Source organism: Mytilus californianus, unplaced genomic scaffold (assembly GCF_021869535.1).
Source record: "Mytilus californianus isolate M0D057914Y unplaced genomic scaffold, xbMytCali1.0.p SCAF_2, whole genome shotgun sequence".
NCBI classification, from domain to species: Eukaryota; Metazoa; Mollusca; class Bivalvia; order Mytilida; family Mytilidae; genus Mytilus; species Mytilus californianus.
Window position 1 is genome coordinate 104,848,374 of NW_026262668.1, and position 19,147 is coordinate 104,867,520.

General features: G+C 33.0%; 1 protein-coding gene across 2 annotated transcripts in view; it reads left to right on the forward strand.

The window, feature by feature from the left end:
• Positions 1-19,147, forward strand: part of LOC127730675 (integrin alpha-8-like) — a 99,201-nt gene that overhangs the window by 5,109 nt on the left and 74,945 nt on the right. For both annotated transcript variants that reach the window (XM_052239187.1, XM_052239188.1), the window contains exons 2-4: positions 1,065-1,186; positions 4,668-4,774; positions 15,985-16,105. In XM_052239187.1, coding sequence (XP_052095147.1) covers positions 1,065-1,186; positions 4,668-4,774; positions 15,985-16,105 — 350 coding nt within the window. The remainder of the gene's footprint in view (positions 1-1,064; positions 1,187-4,667; positions 4,775-15,984; positions 16,106-19,147) is intronic.

Sequence of the window (19,147 nt, forward strand, 5' to 3'; positions counted from 1 at the left end):
AAGAAAGAAAAGTCTGAAAATTGTAAAACATGACAAAAAGGAATTACATTCAATAAAGGTCAAATTCAACGTAAGTCGGCTCTATCGGGCAGATTGACACTTATCGAATATACTGAAACTGTAAGGTCAACTGGCAATTCTTCGTGCTTTCGTTTTCTTTGTGTATCTAAATAAAGGGGAATGACACGCATTAGGACGAGGGGATGAAAAGAGTGAGGGTGTGGAATATAGGGGGTAAACAAGTGGATCTGGAAAAAAGAAAAAAAAAGTGGAAAGTGGGAAAAATTACAAAAAAGCGGGTTTCGGGAAATGAGCACCCGCGTGTCTCCCCCTCTATAAGGACATACCTATCGCTTTAGTTGCCTCTTTTCCTTTGCATTCTTTTTAAACTACACTTGTAATTATGATTATAAATGTACATAAAATATTTATTTTATCCTTTTGTTTACATGTAAATTTGCGAAAATAGATAGATTTGCTCTTGCAAGAAAGAATCATGCATGATTCATCATAAATGCCAAGTCTTGAAAGCCAAGGTCGTGTAAATCCCCATTGAAAAGTAAAATTCCCAAATGGTCACTGTTTACATTTTTTAACTATTGGTTTGTTAAAGATCATCATTATGTCAGTATCCGGCTTCTGAGATTAATATCTCAGCCTAATTCTATATTGAGTACGGTAGTCAGTTGTTAGTATTCATAATAAAATGGGGATTGTATCAGAGATGATGAATTCACCCAAAACAAGGTGAGACAAGCATAAAATGTTGAGTATGTGGTAAAATAAAATAAATAAAATTTAGTGCAAACGTTACAAAAAAAACAAACAATATCCGACTCCTGTACACAAGCACATATGTGTTTGGGTTGTGCTATTTTTCTGAAAATCTACCCCTGTTTGCAGAAAAAGAATAAGCATTTGAATGTAACCCTCGATCAAATAACAACTTTAGCTTCAGTACAAATAGACTGCAAGGACAGAAAAACACAACTAGTAGACGATTAGTCATAGCAACAGCCACCTGTTGGGGCAAACGTTTTATTTACATGGCATTTATTTTTCAGGATGTTAGTTGGAGCTCCAGAGGCACAAACAAATCTACAACCTGGAATTATAAGAGGCGGGGCTGTATATAGATGTAATGTAGAAACTCAAATATGTCGAGTCATTCCATTTGATAGGCAAGGTAAGCTCTGTCGCAAACAACTTTCTGCAACCGTGTTCGTATCTTACTTACTATAGAGACTTCCGGTAATGCAAATTGCCGATCGTAGTGACCGAAATCCCTAAACACTACAGTAACTTTTGTTTATACTTAATTCGAATTTGTTTTATGTAAACATATTTGCTGCAAAAAAGTTAAAAGATATATACTAAAGTGTCAGTCATAAACCATGCTGGCAAAATTCCAAGACAGATTCATTACAAAAAGGCGAAAAGCATAACACAGAGACATATATACACACATATATATTATACAGGCGCGTAGCTCCCTATACGACAACACGCAGTTGCGTGCACATCGGCATGCTGAAAAAAGGGCCCAAAAAAAAATGAATAAAATGTTAAAAGGAAACACATATATGTTGCTTTTTTAATTGATGAAATGTCATTAAATAAAGATGAACGAGTCAAGCCGCCGCGCTTTACACATTTAAAACATCGTTTCCGGTTGTGGTTCATGTGTTGGAACGATTGATTGCGAGATCATGGAGATGACAAAGCCGGACAGTACCTTGCATCTATAACAAGAATTGAAGATTTGAATTTATTATAGCTCTTGTAGTTTCTGGGCACATTTTACAGAGTACGGTGTATCTGTGGAAATACCTGCAAGGTATTGAATGTGATATGTTGGAGGCTGCAAAAGAATGTAGAACTGTTATATAAATTGAGTTGTTACGAGCTGAACGAAGCAATGAATCTGTTTTGAGTATTATGTTGACAATTCCGGTAACAAGTGCTACCGCGGAGAGATCGTTCAGTGTACTACGTCGGTTGAAAACATATGTACCATCAACCATGAATAACGATAGGTTATCATTGCTACCATTAATGCATTTTCAAGGGGATTTCAGTGTGAATATTGACAAAGTAATGGAGAAGTTCGTTTCTGCTAAGATCCGAAGAGCAGATTTTGGACAATTTTGAGTAAATTCTGTCTCACAAAAATGTGTTGCTTATGTAATCAATTTACCATGATTTACCCTATTGAAAAGAATTTGAACAGTTTTGCATTCATGAATTGTCTATAAGTCCTCAGTATGTAGCACCTCTTTAAACCCTCCTACATGTATGACTGAAAACTGAAAAAAATATCCTTTTCTGCATAAAATGGTCCAAAATTTTTTTTCAGGTAGATCGGCATGCACATCATTTCAGTCTAGCTATGCCCCTGATATATATGTGTATTTATGTCTCTGCCTAACACAGGGACTTTCTATATTAACTAATTTCTAGTATATACTTTCCCTGCCTAACAGCAGTCCACAAAACTACACAAAAAACTCAAATATTGAGCAACACAAATTCAACCTAAAATAAGTATTGAAGTGAAAGAAGTTGCCACTGCACTAGGGGCAGTGGTACCTGTCATGTTGCTTACATTTTGTATGTCGTTTAGAAACCGGTTTATATGAGTTACATTTAGTGATGGTCATAAACAAGGACAGAATACACCTTATCGCTATTTATTCCAATCTGGAAAAGTTCTAAAATTAAACAACTCTTTCAAACCAGTTAAAGCTATCTGGAGCCCTGTTTAAACAATGTACTGTGCATAAAGATTTTCAAAGAGTAATGTTTAAAAAGGGTCTGATCCCGGATCCTGCTTATTAGTCCCCTACCGACGAAGTCGAAGGGGACTTTAGGTTTGCACTCCGTCAGTCTGTCCGTCTGTCCATCCGTCAGTCTGGCAAATCGGCTTTCCACACTTTTTTTCTTCGTTCTTGAAGATATTGATTTGATATTTGGTATATATAGTTTTATCATGACAAGTTATAGATCAAGTTCGAATTTTGTTCCGGTCTGATGATTTAGTCCAGAGTTATGGACCATAACTCTGGACCATATCTAATGTTAGAGTACTATGTTAAACCATATTTCTGTACAAAGGGAGATAACTCATTTTTTAAAAGACATTCTTTGTTAAATCATTTGAGGAATTTTTTGACAGGTTTGTTTCACGTTTCACGTTTTCACGCAAAATAACGTGACTTTCATGTGTCATGCTTACAAAAAATTGACCAATCCCGCATCACGCTTAGACCCCAATGAGGCCCATTTAAACCATTGTAAACACTTCAAACAAAGCATTTTTCTAACTTTAATTTGTGTTTAAAAAATTGGATCATAAACTACAAATTTCAAAATGTTTCTTCAACATGTACCTCATAGCAAGGAGATTATATTACCCTCCTTGCTCAAACTATATTTCTATATCTTCACTAAAGAATATATGGAGAAATGAAGTATTTTGAAATACATTTGTACATGAAATATAGGTCCACAAATTGGGTAACTTCTATTTTAAGGTAAAAGAAGATTTACAATGTACATTGTAATATCACATTGTAACTTTGTAAAACAAGAAATTAAGCAAGAAACTTAAAGTTGTGACCTCACTTTTCATTGTTAAATTTTGAATTAAGTTTAAGCTTCAATCTGATGTGCAGCAGATGTATGCAATATCACTCTGAGTGAACTTTACTACATAATACTTGATAAGACCTATTCAAAATACAGGTCCAACAGATGGTAAAATTAAGGGAATATATTTAATAAGATGTCAGTAGTTTCAGATTGTCTAAATGCTAGCATGCACATCTCATGAGTGGGAGGTCATGTGTTTAATCCCTAGATAGGTAAAACCAAAGACTTAAAAAATGGGTATTTGTTACTTCTCTGTCAAGCAAGCAGTATTTAGGAGTTAGTGCAAAGACTCGTTGACTGGATGTCATAATAATGTGTCAAGGTAGGGTGACATGTCTTCAAGCAGACTGTTACCTAATCAAATAGCATGTTCAAAATCCTAATGTTCTTGTCCTGATATGCATGTAATATTTTCCACTGCACATTAAAGTTAAAACACCAATCAATCAATTATCATCATCATCTTACATATGACTATGTCAGAATCAAAGATACATTATAGATAAAACCACCTCTAAGATGTCATCTTTAAAGTGTTACAAAACTATTTTTACAAAATAGAAATAACTATATTGCTGGACACCACTTCTGTAAGAGACAGAATATTCTTGTTTCTCTTTAAGATTTCTTATGAATTTTGTTTGTATTTTTAAGTATGTTATATACCCTAATTCACATGGTTTCTGAGATAAAAGATGTTATTTGGTACAACCAAAATAGATACAGTGTAAAATCAAATTTAGATTCATGTCTCCTCACTAAATTGACTAAACATATATATATATCCTCAGCTAAACATATCCTCAGAAAATAATTGTTCATGTCTTTTGACATTTGAATTGCAACATTTTTTTTCACATTTAAAATAATTTTTCAATTCAAATGATTGATGGTTTATTCTTGTATGTTTCAATATTTTTTATTGAGTCAGTTTTATGCATTGAAAAAAAAAGATACCAGGTCAGTTCTTCAAGATTATTTTAGCATCTAATTGTTAATATCTCTCCTTTTACTAGGAAATGATCAACAGTATAATGGAACAAATTATTTAGACAAAGAAGACAAATCATACCAATGGTTTGGTGCCACAGTAGTTAGTTCTGGTGTAAATGGTCTGGCATTGGTGAGTATAGTTCTGGTGTATATGGTCTATCATTGGTGAGTATTCTAAAAAACAGTAGTTTGTTCTGGTGTAAATGGTCTGACATTTGTGACTATTCTATATGTTTTGGTTTGGTGCAGCAGTATTTTTTTATGGTGTAAATGGTCTTACATTGGTGAGTATTGTATAAACCAAGGGTTTGGTTCAACAGTAGTTAGATCTGGTGATAAATGGTCTGACATTGGTGAGTATTCTATAAAGCAGTGGTTATGTGCAATAGTAGTTAGTTCTGGTGTAAATGATCTGACATTGGTCAGTATTGTTTAAACCAAGGGTTTTGTGCAAAGGTAGTTAGTTCTGGTGTAAATGGTCTGACATTGGCGAGTATTATATAAAGCAATGGTTTGGTGCAACAGTAGTTAGTTCTGGTGTAAATGGTCTGACATTGGTGAGTATTTTGTAAAGCTGTGGTTTGGTGCAACAGTAGTTAGTTCTGGTTAAAATGGTTTGAAATTGGTGAGCATTGTATAAATCAAGGGTTTGGTGCAACAGTAGTTAGTTCTGGGGTAAATGGTCTGACATTGGTGAGTAATTTATAAACCCATGGTTTGATGCAACAGTAGTTAGTCCTAGAGTAAATGGTCTAACATTGGTGAGTATTAAATAAACCCATGGTTTGGTGCAATAGAAGTTAGTTCTGGTGTAAATGGTCTGACATTGATATGAATTTTATAAAGCAATGGTTTGGTGCAATAGAAGTTAGTTCTGGTGTAAATGGTCTGCCATTGGTAAGTATTCTATAAATCAATGGTTTGGTGCAACAGTTGTTAGTTCTGTTGTCAATGATCTGACTTTGCTGAATATTTTATCAAGCTATGGTTTGGTGCAACAGTAGTTAGTTCTTGTGTAATTTGTTTGACATTGGTGAGTATTTTATAAAATAGTGGTTTCCTAGCAACAGTTGTTAGATCTGGTGTCAATGGTCTGATATTTGTGAGTTTAGTTTGAGTGTCAATGGTCTGACATTGGTGAGTATTTTATAAAGCAATGGTTTGGTATCAACAGTAGTTAGTTCTGGTGTGAATTAGTCTGACATTGGTGAGTATAGTTTTGGTGTAAATGGTCTGACATTGGTGAGTATTATATAAAGCAATGGTTTGGTATCTACAGTAGTTAGTTCTAGTGTCAATGGTCTGGCATTGGTGAGTATTTTATAAAGCAATGATTTGGTACCACAAAAATAAGTTTTAAACATGTCTGATGTGAATGGTTTAAACATAAGATTATATTGTTGGTTTAAAGTCTTATCTGGTATAAATGGCCTGACTTTGACATTGAATGTAGTGGACTGACAATAACAATATACTTTAATTTTCATGCATCCACATAATATGCAGCTATATCATATACCACTAGATAGTGTTTCATCTGTACTATATTTTTGTCCTGGGAATTGTCAAATATTTGAGCTGTGCAATTCCACCACATCAAGGTCAATGGTCAAGGAAGGGAAATTTCTATTTTTCAGGACCACTGCAATGATATATATCCTATTCAGTCTTCAGAATAATAAAAGAATACATTAAACATAAAACCTGCTGATTTGAAATACTTAATGTATATGGATGGCTGTACTTCATTGAATATTTTATGCAGCAATGCCATAAATAGTACAGGAAGGCACAATCTTGTCTTGCTTCAATAGTTTGCTAATTTATGACCTTAAAGCAGGACTAAAATGTTTCTTTGATTATTTCTGCACTGAAATGCTGTACAAATGTAACTTGTACTGTTAATGATGTTGATGTATGAAATATATTCTCAAGTACACCCACCAATACTAGAGTAAACTTTTTGATACTGCAGTCTTATGATCTGCTTTGAATAAATGTCACGAGTCTGTGTATAACATGAGATATCATCTGTCATTCATATATTTAGTAAAGTTAGATGTCAAATGACAATGATTTTAATATTGGCTGATCAAGGTGATCTAATATAAAAATGAAATATTTACCAGGCCATATATTTATATTTCTGCAGGTGTTTGATAAAGGTACATGCATACTTATGAACATTGTTTCTTCTGAATGAATCATTTCCTTGTGTTTATAAATAACTCAACATTACATGAATCAGGTATTTTATGGCAGCTTCAATTACAGCTTAATTGCCAAATTTCTCTCCACATAAATGACATGTGTAGTTATAGTATTTATATATAAGACAGGTCTTTGCCTTATAGGTTTTTTGTTAGTAAAAGTTTCAAGTTAAAATTAGAAAATGTGCTCAGCAGACATATTCCATGTCTGTATGTCTGGTAATGAGTGCATTAAATTCTTACCTTTTAGAAGTTATTGACATACACATATAACTATTGGTACTTACTTAGAAATATATCATTTGCCATGTTCATTAGCTTCTGTCTTGATATCAACCTTTGGTATTTAAAAAAAAAATCCTTGGTTTAGAAACATAAATGATCTTTAGTCTGGTCGACCATGATTTATTATTCATTAGTTCATGAGTTGTTATTGGCTTTAAACTAGCTTTCAGTAACTGTGAGTACTCTAAGTTCTGCACCTTTTTTATGCCCCCACCATAGCGGAGGGGGCATTAAGTTTTACCCTTGTCCGTCTGTACGTCCATCCATACGTACATCCCATAGTTGGTTTTCGTTCTCTAACTTGAATTTGCCTCAACCAAATGTAATGAAACTTATACATATTGCTTATTACCACATAACACAGATCAATTATGAGTTTTGGTGGTTTCACTTCTACGGTTCTAGAGTTATGCCCCTTTACAAATGGAAAAATTGCCTAATTTTTCATTTCCGTTCTCTAACTTTAGTTTGCCTCAACCAAATGCTCTGAAACTTATACATAATGCTTATTATACCCCACGCAACGAGTTGCGGAGGGTATAATGTTTTTGACCCGTCCGTCCGTCTGTCTGTCTGTCCGTCCGTCCGTCCGTCTGTCTGTCTGTCCGTCCGTCTGTCTGTTTGTCCGTCCGTCTGTCTGTCTATCCGTCCGTCTGTCAGTCCGTCAGTCCTGTTTCTTGTCATCGCAACTCCTCTCAAACCACACAACAGAATTTCACGAAACCTTTTTAGATAATAAGGACATACTATGTAGTTGTGCATATCGACAGGAAATTACGATTCAATTCTTTTTCTAGGAGTTATGCCCCTTTGAACTTATTTGCCCAATATACTACTGCAACCTTTTGTCATCGCAACTCCTCTCAAACCACACAACAGAATTTCATGAAACCTTTTCAGAGAATAAGGACATACTACGTAGATGTGCATATCGACAGGAAATTACGATTCAATTTTTTTTCCAGGAGTTACGCCCCTTTGAACTTATTTGCCCAATATACTACTGCAACCTTTTGTCATCGCAACTCCTCTCAAACCACACAACAGAATTTCATGAAACCTTTTCAGATAATAAGGACATACTACGTAGATGTGCATATCGACAGGAAATTACGATTCAATTTTTTTTCCAGGAGTTACGCCCCTTTGAACTTATTTGCCCAATATACTACTGCAACCTTTTGTCATCGCAACTCCTCTCAAACCACACAACAGAATTTCATGAAACCTTTTCAGATAATAAGGACATACTACGTAGATGTGCATATCGACAGGAAATTACGATTCAATTTTTTTTCCAGGAGTTACGCCCCCTTTGAACTTATTTGCCCAATATACTACTGCAACCTTTTGTCATTGCAACTCCTCTCAAACCACACAACAGAATTTCATGAAACCTTTTCAAATAATAAGGACATACTACGTAGATGTGCATATCGACAGGAAATTACGATTAAATTTTTTTTCCAGGAGTTACGCCCTTTTGAACTTATTTGCCCAATATACTACTGCAACCTTTTGTCATCGCAACTCCTCTCAAACCACACAACAGAATTTCATGAAACTTTGTAGATAATAAGGACATACTATGTAGATGTGCATATTGACTGGAAATTATGATTCAATTTTTTTTTCTGATACAATTTTTTTTTCTTACACTTATTTTATTTCTCCAATGACAATGTGGGGACGTGGGGTATGTGAGCGCGCTCACTAAGGTTCTTTCATTACCACAAAATACAGATCAAGTTTGAATTTTGGTGGCGTCACTTTAATGGTTCTAGAGTTATTCTCCTTTACAAATGGAAAAATTGCTGAATTTTTCGTTTCTGTTCTAGCACTTTAGTTTGCCTCAAATAAATGCTATGAAACTTATACACAATGTTTATTACCACAAAATACAGATCAAGATTGAATTTTGGTGGTGTCACTTTAACAGTTCTAGAGTTATGCCCCTTTACAAATGGAAAAATTGCTGAATTTTTCGTTTCCGGTCTCTTAAGTTTGCCTCAACCAAATTTTAAGAAACTTGTACACAAAACTTATTACCACAAAACTCAGATCAAGTACAAATTTGGGTAGCATCACTTTTACCGTTCTTAAGTTATAACTTTATATGATATGCAAGCGGGTGCATCATCTGTGTCCCATGGACACATTCCCCATTTATTTTGTCTTGGTATTAGTTGTTTTTTTGTGTTTCATGCTGATCTGATGAGTCAAACCATTTCCAACTGATTTTTACAGTGTGCTATTAAACCACTGTCCCAGATAGGGGGAGGGTTGAGTGCTCACAAACATGTTTTACCTACCACATTCTATATGTACATTGTACCAGCCTGTAATTTAGTTGGTTGTTTGTCATATTGGTTTTCAGTTTATTGTTTTCTCATTTATCAGGCTGTTGTTTCACTTTATGTTATGTCATGCAACTTTATGTTATACAAAAATTTAGCTGAATGACCACATATACATTATGGGTTTTGCTCATTGTTAAAGCCTGTAGAATGGCCTATAGTTGCTTAAATCTGCATCATTTGGATTCTGTTGGATAGTTGTCTCATTGGCAAGCATACCACATCTCCTTATTTTATATTAGGATGTATTGTTACAGTGTAAAATTGTGAAAAAAGGAAAATACTGTAGATTCATTATAATTCATTGTATACCAATTTTCTTAGATATTGTGGGTATAGGTGAAATAAGAATTTAAATGTACAACAAAATAAATTTTCTATAGGTTTATATGCAAATTTAGGCGAAACCCTGAGATCAACTATCCACGAAAATACAATTTTACCTCAATGCACAAAAATTGCTGCCAATGAAAAGAAATGAATGCACAGTAACAATCAAATTATCTTTTCATTTTTTGTGATCTATTGCCCACATATAGATGTATAGTCATAAGTGTCCACTATATGTGATTATTTGAAGACATTCATGTACATTGAGACACTAAATCATTACTTATATAATTGGTTGTACAAGTAGATAAGGAAATCTTAAATTGAGACTAATCACTTTAACCGAAGTACTTTGTACAAAAAGTATTTCTTTTTTTTTCTATTTTAATGAAAGAATTTGAGGAAGGAAGGCAGTTTTTCTTTGTGTGTCATATACTTCTATAAGTAAGAAGGTGGCTACTGATGGACTATGGTTAGATTTTGTTTTCTGTTCCAAAAATTTCATACAATATGAAGATTGTAACTACACAACTATTTGTTATGAGAACATTTCCTAATAAAAGAACCCTGGTCATTAAAACAAATTACATCCACTTTATTTGAACTTTGGTGGATAGTTGTCTCATTGGCAATCATACCACATCTCCTTATTTTTATACAAAAATCACTAGAAAAATAACCATCAATGCACTCTCTGTCAAAAACACTTAAAGAAAACCACATAAACGGCACAGTTTGGAAGAAATATCTGGACATACCACAAATCTAATGGTAACACAAACTTTTAGACTATTCAGTAAAACATCAAAATTTTTTTTCCAAAACTTTACTGAGTATATAATATGAATATCTGATAGGTGAAGAAACTGGTAAAGAATTAGATGTGGTTGATTTGGTTAATGAAATATGCTGTATTTTTGCGCCTGTCCCAAGTCAGGAGCCTCTAGCCTTTGTTAGTCTTGTATTATTTTTAATTTTAGTTTCTTGTGTACAATTTGGAGTTTAGTATGGCGTTCATTATCACTGAACTAGTATATATATTTGTTTAGGGGCCAGCTGAAGGACGCCTCTGGGTGCGGGAATTTCTCGCTACATTGAAGACCTGTTGGTGACCTGCTGTTGTCTGTTCTATGGTCGGGTTGTTGTCTCTTTGACACATTCCCCATTTCCATTCTCAATTTTATGTATAGATAGATACTATTTTTTTTTAAATTATTTTCATTACTGAATGAATAGATGCACTGCAGATAAATGCATTGATAATACCTGCATCATTGTGTACTCTGCTGGCACCAATAATTGATGTGGGATGTTAAGTATAATGACCTGAACAAGAGAGTACCTGTTGTGTATCTGATCATTACTCATTATCTTACTAATCTCATGTCTGTTGTACACAAACATGTTTTGGAAGGTGAATAATTTTGGGATTGGAGAGTATATGAGACATCTTCATCTTCTCTCTTTCTTCATACTTCATGGTTTTAGGTTTATTAACACTAGACTTTATGAACTATTGCAGAAATGTTACACTAGGGTAGTGAAGAACAAGATTTTGACCTTCAGTCCCCAGTGTACACCCATGACAATCTTTTGAAGATTATATACTATATAAGACAGGAAAAGTTTTTTTAACTAATTATAAGTTGCTTATTATCTTATTTGAACATCAAAACAAATTTTTATATGATTATAACTATTGCTGCAGTTATCTTAAGATAAAATGTGTGTACATTAAAGAGAATGAGAATACATAAATAGTGTAACAGTCTCATGTTTTAACTAGTCTTGGCTAACTGTGATCTGGAGAAATGCATTGGGAAATAAACGCTTAAGTTTATTACAATTGAATTTCAATCATTATTTCCTATTCTTCGAGTTGAAGAGCAATGCTACTGTTGTCATATCACAAAATAGAAGTTCCTTCATAATATAAGTTCCAAGTGGAAGAAATATTCTGTAATATTAGTTCCACTGGAACAATTATTACAGTATTTGTTCCACTGGAACATTTATTACAGTATTTGTTCCACTGGAACATTTATTACAGTATTTGTTCCACTGGAACATTTATTACAGTATTTGTTCCACTGGAACATTTATTACAGTATTTGTTCCACTGGAACATTTATTACAGTAGTTGTTCCTAACAGAATTAAAGGTATAGAATATTTGTTCCAACAGGAACAGATATTATGGCATTGTTTATAACAAAGTTTCCAGGGGAACTTCTGATAGGTGGAACAAATATATGTTGACCGTCTGTCTTTATGATTCTTTTTATTTTTGGTTCAGAGTGAATGTACCCATGGATATTACGTCCTTCTGTTGTATGTGGTTTAGCTCATTTGTATTTGATATTTTATATCAAGGAATGTATAGGGAAATTGTGATGACCCTGAAATTAATACCTTTCATTGTGTCTGTTAATGTTACATGTTAATTATGTGGTGTATTGAGGATTTCCTTTCACTGACCTTGAGGTCAAGGTATTTGTACCAAGTTATTTACATGTAATAATAGGAGGTTACAATGCGGCATGTAAAATGATCTAGTGGGCATCAATGTTAGAAAGATGTGAATTGCTGAAGTTAATAATACTTGTCAAGTGGAAGCATATGGGTTGTTATATTGAAGTTCAGAAAAAATAGAGGCTGGGTGGAATATGTTTTATGGTATTGATATAATTCCAATCATTTAAGTTTTTTTAATTGCTATTTTTTTTAAATATGAGTATCCATTTCACTATCTAAAACCAAGTATTATTGCTTGCTTTAGAAAAGTAGAAAAAGGTTTAAACTTCTTTCTATAAGTATATAAAGGTGCTCTGGTAATCTGGATGTTACTATTCCCTACCAAAGACCTTTGAAGTTGTAATATTGGACCACAACTTTCTGTCTTTAATTGTTTTGTGTTTTCTTCAGTTTTAGTGTTTTTTATCCTTTAGATTTTATGGCTTTGTTTAGTTCTTAATTTGTGTATACTATAAACAAATAGTGTATGTTCATATTTACTTTAACAACAAACAATAGGGTTCCATTTAGCAAGATACACAAAAGTGATATGACTAGAGAGGGGATTTTTGTGATGATTTTGATCTTCTGAACAGATGTTTACAAATAGAATTATCTATTTACATAAGAGTTCCAGATATTTATAGCCCTGGCTAATTATCTTCTGCTGTGCAGGAAGTCCATTAAAATAAGCATCTGTTTTACTTTATTGCCTACTGTAAGATGTAAGTCTGATAACCAGGTTTATTGCTGGTAACAACTAATACACTTTTGTTATTTTTTTTACTGACTTGGCTCATTTTTTCTCCAATTTTTCTAAATAAAAAAAAGAAAAAATTGTTACCTCTAGCACTTATCCTTGTTAAAATTGTAAAGAAATCCATTATACAATAAACAGTTTAAATTCAAAGAAGTTGTACAAATAGTTTGGCATCTCTAGTGATAAGGTAAAATGTCATCATCTTCAACATTCATTGTTAGGTTGACTAATAAGTGTAGGTTAACTTAACAGTGTCTGTTTATGTTTTAACCATGGGAATATTCAGAACTTTTAAAAGTTCACTGTAAATACCCAATATTTTGTTTAAATGATATAAATAATGGCAAGGTTTCTGACTTTGGGGCCTTTTATAGCTTACTATGCGGTATGGGTTTTATTCATTGTTGAATATAAAAATAAGAAGATGTGGTATAATTGCCAATGAGACAACTCTCCACCAGAAACCAAATGACATAGAAGTTAACAGCTATAGGTCACTGTATGGTCTTCAACAATGAGCAAAACCCATACCGCATAGTCAGATATAAAAGGCCCTGAAATGACAAATGTAAAACAATTTAAAGTAGAAAACTATCAGCCTGATTTATGGACAAAATAATGAAAGAAAAACAAATATGATATACAGCAACAAACGACAACCACTGAATTACAAGCTCCTGACTTGGGACAGGAACATACAGAATTTGGCGGGGTTAAACTAGTTTGGAGGCACCAACCCTCTCCCTAACCTGAGGCAGTGGTGTAAAGGCACAACACAATGATAAATTTTACAAAACAATAAAAAAAAAACAAGTATGAAAAACAGCAAAAAACGACAACAACTCAATTAAAGGCTCCTGACTTGGGACAGGCACATATAGAATCTGGCGGTGTTAAACCAGTTCGAAGACGCCAACCCTCCCCTAACCTGGGACAGTGGTGTAACAGTACAACATAAGAACAAACTATAAGAATCAGTTAAAAAGGGTTTAACTCATCAAATCAATACAAAGCAGAAATACATCTAACAAAAACCCAGACCGGACGTGGCAGGGTACTTATACATACCCACAACGAAAAAGACACGTTACTTTTATTATTCTTCCCTTAGTTTATTTATTTTGTATTTACATTGTGTCATAGGTCAAATTTATTTGTTCAGTGTATGTTCAATGGTGTTAATATGTCCTTTGATTGAGTTAAGCTATTTCAGTTGATATTTTATAATGTGTCTTTCTATGTTGTGATGTTACACTATTGTTTCAGAAAAAGGGTGAAGGTTTGGTACCATTAAAACGTTTAAACCCGCTGCATTTGTTTGCACCTGTCCTAAGTCAGGAATCTGATGTTCAGTAGTTGTCGTTTGTTGATGTGGTTCATAAGTGTTTCTTGTTTCTCGTTTTTTATATAGATTAGACCGTTGGTTTTCCCGTTTGAATGGTTTTACACTAGTAATTTTTTGGGGCCCTTTATAGCTTACTGTTCGGTGTGAGCCAAGGCTCCGTGTTGAAGACCTATTGTGACCTATAATGGTTTACTTTTATAAATTTTGACTTGGATGGAGAGTTGTCTCATTCAGTCCTAAATCCATGCACAAGAAAGTGAAAATTTCATATCTTCTCTCAATTATAAAATGGTAAAAAAGGGCTATAAATCTGTCATTTCATACTGATAAGGCGACTGATAATATTACTTAACAAACAGATGTTTAAAACACAAAATTGTTAAACTTTAAAAGTTTTAGGAAAATGCACAGGCACATGTGGGGTTGACCCCCCCTCATTTTTTTTTTGCGTTTAATTCTTATTTTGGAAACATTCTTTGATGTTGTTTATCCTGACTTTCAAGATTTATTTGAAAACCTAATTATTTTTAAATATGGTTTTTAAAAATATTCTAATCTTGCAATTTATTGAAAAATCAAATTAATTAAAAAAAAATCAAAATCACATATAATGAAAAAAAAAGATATATTTCTTGATTGGTATTTTGTATTTCATTGTATCCCTTCTTGCAACAATTGTCACCTATAAATTGAGAAAGAAACCATGTGATATCTGTGAACTAACATAATATAATTGATGTGACAGTTTAATTTGAAAATATGGTGTTTTCTAAGTGGTGCAGGAGATAAGTTCACTTTTTATTCAACATCATTTTGATGCAAATTCTTGGGCTTAGTTGTAAAACTGTCATTGGCACTCATACCACATCTTCTTATATCTACGTAAGTACAGATCTGAGAGTAAGTACTAGCAGTTACTGACAGCTAATTAAAAGCCAATAACAACTTATAAAAAAATCATGCATCTTAGACTAAAATATCAATCAGTACACATCCAACATCCAATTTATTTAGTGTAAAGAAGTCATTAACAGTCAGAGAAAGAAATTAAAGAAAACTCTGTGCTGGTTAAGTTGGGGTTTCTGGACAGTGTGTTGTTCATTTTGTCTGTACCTAGGTCTTTTTAAGAAGAGTTGTGGTAAAGGATGAATTCTAACCCATTTGCAATTTGTTTCATCAAAAGCAGATAAGCAGATGATTAAAATTTCTGACCAGTTGAACAGTTTGATTTGATGAAACAAATTGCAATTGGGTCAGAAATTTGAGTTAACTTCAACAGGTGGAGAGAAACAACAAGTTGTTAACAAAAAATCAGCCCACTTGAGTTTTTGAAATCAGTGTTTTATTTGGCAAATTATTTCATGCAGTAATAGGATTTCTTGATCCATTGCATTATTTTAATCCAGGAGCAAATATTAAATAATTCAGATTTAGGTTTTTATTGCAGATAGATAATATGTCATCTATCACTTAAAAATTTATTTGCATTAAAAGAAGTAGATTTTTTCTAGTTACTTAATTATGACTGTTTCTTTTCCAGGCCTGTGCACCAAGATATAAATATCATTCAACAGCATTAGACAAAGTAGAACCAGTAGGAACATGTTACTTAGGTCGGCCAGGGTCAACATCATTTACAGAATATGCACCCTGTAGAAACTGTAAGTACACCCATCTGTCAAATAGATTGCGAATGGCCATATTACATTGGAGATACAATTTGACAGACACATCTCTGTGTTAGGGATAAACTGAACATGTTCGTTTCAGTATGGTTTTCAAAATGTTGTATTGTGCCTCATTAGAAAAACAATTTCTCACCCAGATTGGAGACTTACTCCTCTTCTATGTTACATGGGACGTCTGCAGTGTTATATGTTTTAATGTACATGTATGACATCTAATGTATAGTCTTAAATTGACTTGTAAGCTGTAAACATGCGCAAGTAGTCTGCTGAAGACGAAAAGTTCTTAAATTTGATAAAATAGATAAACGTTCTATTATATGCAATTGTCCCTAAGTGGCCATGTCATATAGTATCAACAGTATCTATTATTCAGTCCTGAAGAAAATGCAATAGCTGTTCAGATTTTTTCCAGTATGCCGGTAGATTTGAGCTGATTTGGTACATTAGTCACATACTGAGTTCATGTTTACTACTTTCTCATGGAGTTATAGCCCTTGGAATTTGTCAGTGTCAGTTACATTTGTGTTGTTCTGACTCATTTAGGTTTTTAGTTTATGAGTGAACAAAGATGAGATTAATATGCTGAAAATCTGAGATGAATTGGATTGATATAGCAATCATACCTTTTAAAGTGTCTGTACATAAGAAACCATTTCAACATTCTTTTACTTTGAGTGGTGTAGATAAACTTTTCATATTCAAACATCAATCTGGAGAAATTTTCCAGCAATGTCAGGTGTATTATTTAGAGAAAACTTGAGAATTGATTCCTATGAATGAACAACTATCATAACAAAATTGACCAATGGCCAAAAACATCAAAGGAGAAAAAAAACATTATTTCAAAAAAACAATTATTTTAGGCAATTATATGTTACTTAAACCAAAGACATTAATTGTTTGCATCGTCGATAAGCAAGAAAATAAAATAAAAATAGTGGTACAAGAATTCTGCAGTTGTGAGACTGTGCATAAAGTGATTCAGATTTGTTTGGTGCTTTTTGGTTTGCTTTTTGCAATAAATATAATTTAACATGAATTTCAACTTTTATGTACCTACAAAGATATTGAGCTAATTTCTGATCAGGTACAAACAGAGATTTATTTGTATAAAAAACAGAATTTTATGAACTCTAAAATGAGTGAGAGGAGGCATGATATCAGGATAAACATCCTCTGATATGTTAGCAGTCATGTGATCAATCCAAAGTCAAACTCAGCAGCAAGTGTCTTAGTAATTAACAGGACAAAACTGGTAATAATTTCTAATGGACAATGGCGGACATTTTGGATCTATCAAGTAGTTGTTGTCATCATTTAACACACTGGATGTTTTCCATAAAACTAACAACAATTTTCAGATAGCTGTCTTGTGTATTATTTTTGTCTCACCTTGATGAGTCGAAAAGTGAGGCTTAGGTGTGCTGTTTCAGATGGTGTTGGTGTCAGCAATGTATTAGTTTGTGATTTAAAGTCAGTTTATGGGGAACCACTATTTGAGGGTCAGTGATAATTGGTATGCAGTTGTATTTGCATTGGCACATCTCATCTCCTTGGAGATTATTTAGCCTGTCCTCCAGCCATGGTTTATTGACTTTGAATGTTTTGCATAGTTTGCATGTTTGAGTTTGTGATAAGATCAGCTTAAGATGAACCACTTATTTTAAGTCAATGATATTTTGTATGCAGTTGTATTAGCTTTTGCAAGTCTCATTTCCATGGAGATTATATGACCCTGCCCCCTCAACATTGTTCATTGACTCTGAATGTTCTGCATAGTTTACATGTTTAAATATTGCAATTTAGTCAGCATTTGCATTATATTATCAAAATTGCAAAAAAGGCGAGACAATTCTCTGTGTCAACAGTTTATGAGTTAGATATAGCTGATTGGTACTTTCAACATTGGTAAAGGAATGATGTGTGCAATTCATTGCAGGTAGGCTATAGAGCATTGTTCCTGCTATTTTAGGATATTTATTTGCTAATAACAGATTCATCTGTCATGGAAAATTATGTATACAAGAAAAATTAAGGAGGATTGGTTAAAAAATGCATGCCATTTATATTCTTTGCAGCACTTTTAACAAATGAAAAGAACATGAAAATGAATAACGTTGTAAAAATATAAGTATTTTACAGTTTACAAATTTAACAAACATATTTGAATAGTATTACAGTGCATTTTAGTGTGACTAAAACTTATTTTATTTTGATTAGTATGACTTTGATTCTATTAATCATAAAATTCAAGTTACTAACAATACAATAGGATTATCTGACTTGACTTGACAGAATACATAAGTCTTAAACTGTGTAAGCAGTACACTTTAGTGTGTTCATCTGTTTCACTGTTTAATTTGTTAAAAAAATATTAAAAAAACAGTAAATAACTGCATCTAATTTATGGTCTGTAAATTTTGTTGAGTGGTGCAAAAGGAGCAATTAAATAAATGGTAATATCAAAAAAAGACTATTAAGTACTCCATGATGCAAGATTTTTGAAGCTGTAATCATAATCTTCAAGCAGAAGTTTTTAAGTACATGTATTATGATTATATTTAGCATATGATGTCAAGTACTCGTAATATTATATAATTATGATGAATCAAAATTATCCTTACATGTACTCTTGATAACTGCAAGTAAAATGTATGAAGATTAGGATTGGATACATTTAACTTTTATTGCTCTATATAATTTTTCTAAAATGTTTGAAAGACCTAAAGGTTATATTAGTAGATGGAGAGAGCATGATAGACATAAATTACGCATAGAACGTTATGGCCTTTTCGATAAGTGGGTTTCATTTGCATTTTTTCTGCACACTTTTAAAATGATTTATGTGGTAAATTTTTATTCTATATTCATCTTTATCTTACCTCCTATACATTTCTAGGACTATGATTGGTTAAAAGTAACCGTGTGGAGACCGTGTATATTTCATATGGGGTTAGTAGGCGTGGTTTATTTCAATACACGGTTAGTAGTGGTGTTATGTCCCTTTGTTAAAAC